Genomic DNA, 8,981 nt, shown 5'->3' with positions numbered 1-8,981 from the left:
CAGCATCGTATTTACCCTTCCCCCAATTGTAAAACCTACCCTGTTGCACGCACCTATCTCTCTCCATAACCAAGGTGAAAGTCACAGAATTGTGGTCACCATCACCAAAATGTTCACCCACTAACAAGCCCATCACTTGTCCCGGTTCGTTACCAAGTACCAAATCCAATATGGCCTCCCCTCTGGTCGGGCAATCTACATACTGAGTTAGAAAAGCTTCCTCTACACACTGCACAAACACCACCCCATCCAATCTACTTGATCTAAACTTGACTTGAAATATATTGCTGTTGCTTCACTGTCGCTGAGTCAGAATCCTAGATGTCCGTCTTGGAATATTGTGTACAATTCTGGTCTCCTTCCTATCGGAAGGATGCTGTGAAGCTTGAAAGGGTTCAGAAAAGATTTACAAGGATATTGCCAGGGTTGGAGGATCTGAGCTACAGGGAGAGGCTGAATAGACTAGGGCTGTTTTTCCTGGAATGTCAGAGGCTGAGGGGTGACCTTACAGAGGTTTCATAAGGGGCATGGATAGGGTAAATACACAAGGTCTTTTCCCTGGGTTGGGGGAACCCAGAAATAGAGGACATAAGTTAAGGTGAGAGGTGAAAGATTTAAGAGGGACCTAAGGGGTAACATTTTCTCACTGAGGGTGGAACGCGAATGGAATGAGCTGCCAGAGGATGTGGAGGAGGCTGGTACAATTACAATATTTAGAAGGCATTTGGATGGGTATATGAATAGAAAGGATATAAATGGATAGGGACAAATGCTGGCAAATTGGACTATCTGGTCAGCATAAATGAGTTGGACTGAAAGGCCTGTGTCTGTGCTGTACATCTCTATGACTCTATAACATCGTAGGTCAACCTAAAGCATACAGATTTCACTGGTTCAAAGGAAAGTTCACCACCAGCTTCTCAAGGGCACTACAAATTGGCAATAAACACTCCGATTACCCCTGATGTGGAGGAGCTGGTGCTAGACTGGGGTGGACAAAGTTAAAAATCACACAACACCAGGTTACAGTCCAACAGGTTTATTTGGAGGCATGAGCTTTCAGAGCACGGCTTCATCAACCACCTGATGAAGAAGCAGCACTTTGAAAGCTCGTGCCTCCAAACAAACCTGTTGGACTGTAACCTGATGTTGTGTGATTTTTAGCTCCCATTACCACCAGTGCAAACTCATTCTTAACCTGCACAAGATTTTCTTTCGCAATTAATTCCCTTTCTTACCTCAAGTTGGATTTTGCAGCCCACAGGGAGTGGGACAGAAATCACGGGCCAGTGCTACCCCTGGCCTATGTCCCCACCTGAGCTTGACTGTGTATGTGAGGTCACTGCAAGTTTTATGCACTGCATCCAGGTCACAGGGTAGACTGCCAGCTGTCTGCTCACATGCCTTGCAAGTGTGGGTCTGGAAAGCCTCCTGGTCCCCTATGGATATTGGATATTGCCCCTACTTTCCACATCTACCACCGAAGCTGCCCTCTCAATGTTGTCCTTTTTTTTGTGGGTTCCCAGATCATATTCACTTCCTGTACAACTACCTGCTGCCTGACCTGCTGCATTTTTCCAGCACTACAGTTTTTCACTCTGATCTCCAACACCTGCAGATCTCACTTTTTCCTTGTGTCTGCTTCAGCCCTAACAAATGTGCCTTTTAAGAGGTGCAGGCTCCCTTGATGTGCCACTGGAACCTTCGCTACCCACTTCTCCTCCTTGTTGATTCTACAGCCACAGACTCTGCAGTGCAAGCAGAGGGTATGCTGCCTGCACTTCTGTCAATGGGCATTGGTAAAATAAGCATCATGGCCCAGGGACCTGTCATCGTGTCATAGCGATGTACAGCACAGAAACAGATCCTTCAGTCAAACTCATCCACACTGACCAGACATCCCAACCCAATCTAGTTCCATTTGCCAGCTAATTCCACTAATTCCACTTTCCCTCTAAACCCTTCCTATTCATATATCCATCCAAATGCCTTTTAAATGTTGCAATTGTACCAGCCTACACCACTTCCTCTGGCAGCTCATTCCGTACGCACATCACCCTCTGCGTGAAACATTTGCCCCTTAGGTCCCTTTTGTATCTTTCCCCTCTCCCCCTAAACCTCTAGTTCTGGACTCCCACACTCCAGTGAAAAGACTTTGTCTATTTATCCTATCCAAGTCCCTCATGACTTTATAAACCTCTATAAGATCAGCCCTCAACCCCCGAATCTCTAGGGAAAACAGCCCCAGCCTATTCAACCACTCTCCATAGCTCAAACCCTCCAACCCTGGCAACATCCTTGTAAATCTTTTCTGAACCCTTTCAAGTTTCACAGCATCCTTCCATTGGTGTTTATCCAATTTAGCACCTTTTATAGAATTCACAACACTGCAGACGGAGGTCATTCAGCCCAACAAGTCAGCACCAACCCTCTGAAGAGCATCCCACCTCATCCCTTAATCCTACATTTCCCATGGCTAATCCACCTAGCTTGCACATCCCTGGACACTTTGGACAATTTACATGGCCAAGTCACCACTCATCTTTGGACTGTGGTAAGAAACCAAAGCCCCCGGAGGGAATCCTCCCAGACACGGGGAGAATGTGCAAGCTCCACACAGACAGTCACCCGAGGCTGGAATTGAACCCGGATCCCTGGCGCTGTGAGGCAGCAGTGCTAACCACCGAGCCACCACACTAGCCATTATCTCTGTGGATTAATCAGTCAATTGTAATGGTAGAGATTAGCTTACCTTAACACCCGGCAAAATACTCTTCCATCTTCTGCCAAGTGCATCGCTTCTTCATAGATCGGCAGGTGACACCATGAGCCCAGACCGTAGGTGCTGCCTCGATTGTCTCGATGCTCTGTTAGCTGTTGGGATCACAGGGATAATAAAAAACACTCCATTGGATTCAATTCAGCTTGTCATAGAACAACGATTCTATTTCCCAAGAACAAACCAACGTTCCAAATTCAGAGGATTTGAGTTTAATGTCAGCCCATGTTCAGTTGGAAACTCTGGTTCAGAATAATGCTGGGCTCACAATCCCACGACCGAGACTTAGAGTATAAAAATCCAGACTGTCACCTCTCTGCAATACTGACAGAGTGCTACTTAGTCAGACAAGATATTAAAGCAGGGCCACGCCTGTCCCCTCAAGAGATGCAAAAGATCACACTTGAAAATGATAGAAAAGTTTTGGTCAATACTTTCTCCCTCAACCAACATCAATAAAAGCATAAAAAATTAAAAACAATGTGATGCTGGAGATCTGAAATAAAAAACAGAAAATGCTTGAGAAATTCAGTGGATCTGGCACCATCTGTGGAGACAGCAACACAGCTAATGTTTCAGGATAACACGATGGCTCTGTGGTTAGCACTGCTGCCTCACAGCACCAGGGCCCTAGGCTTGGTTTCAGCCTCAGGTGACTGTCTGTGTGGAGTTTGCACATTCTCCCCGTGTCTGTTTTGGTTTCCACCAGGTGCTCTGGTTTCCTCCCACAGTCCAAAGATGGATAGGTTAGGTAGATTGGCCATGCTTAAATGATGCGTAGTATCCAGGGATCTGCAGTCTGGGTAGATTAGCCTTGGGAAATATGGGGCTAGAGTGGTAGGAGTTGGTTCTGGGTGAGATGCTCTTTGAAAGGTCGATGCAGATTTGATGGGCCCAATGGCCTCTTCCTGCACAGCAGAGATTCTATTCTATAAATCTCTAAACGTAATATTACGTTGCAGTTAGTAGGAGCTTGCTGTGTTAGCTCCTGTAGGCTATACATTACAACAACAACTTGACTTTATTGACTGTAAAGTGCTTTGGGATATCGTAAGATGATGAAAGACTATAATGCAAGTCTTTGTTTCAGGCAAATGCAGTGGTTGGGTTATCTGGTCGGCATGGACAGGTTGGACCGAAGGGTCTGTTTCTATGCTGTATATCTCTATGACTCTAAGTGCCTTGGAGAATTCACGGCAGACTGAAACATGTGAGTCCAGCATTCCAGCTAACCTCTCTGGATGCACCCAGAGTTTCCACACACTAACAGACCTGTACCTGGTTCTGTCTCTTTTTGGGGGGGGAACGTAATATCATATTTTGCCTTCAATAAAGTCATTCATTTCATACCACACACCTGTTCTTTGCCCACAGCCCTGCAATATTTCCGTTGCAAGAACTTTCTCTCATCCCTTTGTGAAAGGCACTATTGAATTCACTTCCGTTATCCTTTCAGACAATGCATTCCAGACCATAACAATAGTGGAAACTTATTTATTAATGCATTGTCGGGATAGATCGTCTTGGTTGCTTTTTTATGATTTATTTCTACAGTAACAGGAACAATTTGAAAGCTCTGTCAGTGTCACTGATTAATTGGAAGTAACAACCAACTGGTCTATTTAAACTTCAATTTGTGATTACGCAACTTTCATCTCTCAGCTTTCCAACAGTTTCACTCGCATAAATCTAATTGCGAAAAGAAATTCCGGCTGACGGTAATTAATTTTTTTTAATTGAGCATAAAATGTGGGAGCTGCCAGCTGTCAGGAACAGCCTATCGTTTTGAAAGAGCAGTGAATGTTTATATTTAACTCAAAGTTAAAGCACTATTTTCTCTCTCTGCTACCAGTCAGACACCAGGAGCAACCGAGGCTCGAGTTAAGTGTGACAGCTGGAATGTGCAGGGTTGTATATCTGACCTCTTCCCTGTTTATCAACGAGCCAGATTCACTCTTTTAACTAGGGCGTGATTTTAATTGTTCCATCAATGATGCCTATGCCTTTAACTTCCTAGATCCTCGGCTCTGGAAAGCTCACCTTAAACCACCCTGTTTCTCTCCCTCTCTCTGATTTTGCTATGGTTTAAGTGTTTGGTCATTTTGCTGCAATATGTCTTTATCTCACTGAGAAACTTGTTTGAAAACCTTTGTGTGAAGCTGTTTTCCCGGCATTAACGCTATGTTACAAATGTAAGCTTATTGGTAAGGATTACACCTGAAACGTCAACTTCGGAACCGCCTGATGCTGCCTGGCTTGCTGTGTTCTTCCAGCCTCCTGCCTGTCTTCCTATTGGTAACATGGTCATGTGTTTGCACTTTTAACAAAGAATTAGTCTGTTGAACTTTAACTCAAGGGGTTTTCAGCACAGGAATAAAAAAAAGAATGCAGAACAGTACAGCAGAGGCACAGGCCCTTCAGCCCACATGTCTATGCTTTCCATGATGCTCTTCTAAACTAATCCCATTCTGCTTGCACATGTTCCATAACCCTCTATTCTCTGCCTGTTCATGTGTCTGTCTTAATCATTGTTACCATATCCGTTTCCGCCACCTCCCCTGGCAGCACATTCCAGACAACTACCACTGTCTGTCTAAAAACTTGGCCTCACATATCTCATAAAATCCCTCCAGTGTGGAATCAGGCCATTCAGTCCATCAATTCCACACCAACCCTCTAAAGAGCATCTCACCCTGTACCAACCCTCTACGCTAGCCCTGTTATGTTGCATTTCCCATGGCTGATGCACCAACCTGCACACTATGGGCAATTTCCCATGGCCAATCCACCTAATCTGCACATCTTTGGATGTGGGAGGAAACCAGAGCACCCAGAGAAAACTGACGAAAACACAGGCAAACTCTACAGACACCTAAGGGTGGAATTGAACGCAGGTCTGTGGTGCTGTGAGGCAGCTGTGCTAACCACTGTGCCACCTCTTTAAATCTCTTTTAAACTCTTCCCCTCTCACCTTAAATCTACGCCCTCGAATATTTGACATTGCCACCCTAGGAAAAAGACCTTGATTATCCACCCTATCCATGCCTCTCATAATTTTATATATTTCTACCAGGTCACCCCTCAGCCTCTGACACTCTAGTGAAAACAATCCACGTTTGTCCAACATCTCCTTATAGCTAATTCACTCCAATCCAGGCAACTCCTGGTAAAACTCTTTTGTACCCTCTCCACGTCCTTCCTACAGTCTGGAGACCGGGACTGCACACAAAAGTGGCCTAACCAAAAGTTTTATATAGCTACAACATGACCTGTGAATTGTTATTCTCAGTGTTGCAGCCAATGAGGGCAAGCATGCCGTAAACCTTCTTCACTGTATCCACTGACATCCTCCTCACTCTCCACAATTCCATTTCATCTGCAAACTTACTAATCAAACCATTGACATTTCCATCCAAATCATTAAAAATATTACAAACAATAATGGTTCCAGCGGTGATCCCGACTGAGTAAATTAAAATGATCCACTACTAAAACCCTGTAGTTTTTACGGCTTCCATAATCTGTTTACATATGATTAGATTAGATTAGATTTCCTACACTGTGGCCCAACAAGTCCATACCGACCCTCCCAAGAGCAACCCAGACCCATTCCCCTACATTTACCCTTGACTAATGCACCTAATATTACAGGCAAGTTATCATGGCAATTCACCTGACCTGCATATCTTTGGACTGTGGGAGGAAACCGGAGTACCTGGAGGAAACCCATGCAGACACGGGGAGAATGAGCAAACTCCACGCAGACAGTTGCCCGAGGCGGGAATTGAACACCAGTCCCTGGCACTGTGAGGCAGCAGTGCTAACCACTGAGCCACCCTATCTCCTGAGAGACATATAGTATAACCCCATCATATATAGTTCTTGCATCTTTCTTATTCCTAAATTCTAGCAATATTGCATTGCCGGATGAGCTCTCTAAGATGTCCTCTCTTCGTACAACTGTGACATTCTCCTTCATCATTAATGTAACTCTTTCCACCCCGTTTACGTTCCTTCCTATCATACCTGAAACATCTAAATCCTGGAACACACAGCTGCCAGTCCAGGCCTTCTCTCAACCAAGTTTCTGTCCTGGCTACCACATCATAATCCAAGCTCTGAGATCATCTGCCTTATCTGTTATTTTTCGCCTTGCATTAAAATAGACTTTTAGTTCCGCAAAGTTCATTAACCTGGCTCTGCCTGTCCTTCCTACAGAAGAAGGGCTGATGAAGGGCTTATGGCCGAAACGTTGATTCTCCTGCTCCTCAGCTGCTGCCTGACCTGCTGTGCTTTTCCAGCACCGCACTCTCAACTCTGATTTCCAGCATCTGCAGTCCTCACTTTCACCTGTTCTTCCTTCTAGGCTTACATGATTTGGCCAATCTCATCAAACACTCGACATGCTGACCTACTGTTTTGGTTTCCCCTGCCATGCTAATTTAAACCTTCTCTAGTGGCACGAGCAAACCTCCCTGCCAGGATATTGGTGCCCCACCAGTTTAAGTATGACCTGATTTTCTTGCACAGGTCCCTCTGACCTGGAAGAGATCCCAAAGATCCAGATAAGTGAATCTCTTCCTCCTCCACTAACTCCTTCACCTCGCATTCAACTATATAATTATCCTACTTCTCGCCTGCCTTGCACGTGGCATAGGAATTAATCCTGAGATCACAACCTAAAATGCTGATTTTCAACTTCCTACCTAATGCTCTGAATTCTCTTTGCAGGACTGCATCACTCTGCCTCACTGGCTTGAAGGTAGAAGACAGAGGGTGGTGGTGCATGGTTGCTTTTCAGATTAAAGGTCGTGGAGTGCCACAAGGTTTAGCTGCTTTTCATCATTTCTATAAATGATTTGGATGTGAACATAGGAGGTATAATTAGTAAGTTTGCAGATGACATCAAGATTGGAGGCGTAGTGGACAGCAATGAAGGTTAATGGGATCTTGATCAGATGGGCCAATGGGCTGAGGAGTGGCAGATGGAGTTTAATTTAGATAAATGCGAGGTGCTGCATTTTGGAAAAGCAAATCAGAGGAGGACTTTTCCACTTATTGTTAAGGTCCTGGGGAGCTTTGCTGAACAAAGACACCTTGGCGTACAGGTTGATAGTTCCTTGAAAGTGAAGTTTCAGACAGGTAGGATAATGAAGAAGGTGCTTGGTAGAAATGACGAAAAGCAGTGGACCTACCACTGATCCTTGCGGAAATCCAAGCTTATCCAATCTCTCCTTAAGACTTGTTGAAACTTACAGCACAGAAGGAGGCTCATAATTCCCATGGTAACCCTTCAGAAGTCCCAACTCACCTCCTTTTTGGATGAGATCTCAAGCCAAGTGTCCATTCATCAGCTCAAGTTGGACGTGAAAGACTAATTGAAAGGAGAAGGAGAATGCTGAAAAATGTGTTGCTGGAAAAGCGCAGCAGGTCAGGCAGCAGCCAAAGAGCAGGATCTGCTGCACTTTTCCAGCAACACATTTTTCAGCTCTGATCTCCAGCATCTGCAGTCCTCACTTTCTCCTCGGAGAAGGAGGATTCCCGGGACACAGGATTGCAATATTCATGTAGCCAAGATCAACAATAACAGGTCAGGAGGAATTTAATTAAGGTCATGAGAGATTCAGTTAGAAGATGGAGAGCTGTAAGGTGTCCTGTGAGACCTCCTCCTGGGAAAGGCAGCCATACTGTTTTGCCACAAAGCTGGATGGGAGGACGAACTGTAAGCAGGCGCAGAGATGCTTTGGTGACATGGATATGTTGAACGAGTTGGTAAATGCTGGGCGGATGAAGCATAACGTGGATAAATGTGATGACCTGTCATTATCATGTTGCTGCATGTGGGATCTTGCTGTGTCGAACTGGCTGCAGCATAGGCACCATCCCAACAGTGATTATAGGTTGAAGAGTATTTCTCTGGTTGAAAACCATTTTGGAAAATCGAGAGCATGGTGGAAAGTGCTTTATCAGCGCAAGTTCTCTTCCTTCCTTGGGGCTACTTTGTGGGTTTTCAAGAAGCGAATATAATTGTTCCACGGAGAGCAGGAGAAATTCCTTGACTGGTGGATTGTTTCAGATACTCTTTCCTAGTTGTACAACACAGTAACCAGAAACAGGTGATGGGACGTCAAATTCAATTGAAAACTTACCCACTGCTAAATGTAGACATATCCAGTCAAATTTCAGAAGCTAAACAAAGCAC

General features: G+C 44.9%; 1 protein-coding gene across 1 annotated transcript in view; it reads right to left on the bottom strand.

The window, feature by feature from the left end:
* miga1 (mitoguardin 1) overlaps positions 1-8,981 on the bottom strand; it is a 115,600-nt gene that overhangs the window by 32,818 nt on the left and 73,801 nt on the right. Inside the window, exon 10 of the mRNA XM_043700081.1 lies at positions 2,753-2,874. Coding sequence (XP_043556016.1) covers positions 2,753-2,874 — 122 coding nt within the window. The remainder of the gene's footprint in view (positions 1-2,752; positions 2,875-8,981) is intronic.

Source organism: Chiloscyllium plagiosum, chromosome 11 (assembly GCF_004010195.1).
Source record: "Chiloscyllium plagiosum isolate BGI_BamShark_2017 chromosome 11, ASM401019v2, whole genome shotgun sequence".
In the NCBI taxonomy this organism is placed as follows: Eukaryota; Metazoa; Chordata; class Chondrichthyes; order Orectolobiformes; family Hemiscylliidae; genus Chiloscyllium; species Chiloscyllium plagiosum.
The sequence above is the reverse complement of the archived record's forward strand: the minus strand, read 5'-3'. Positions and strand labels throughout refer to the sequence as shown.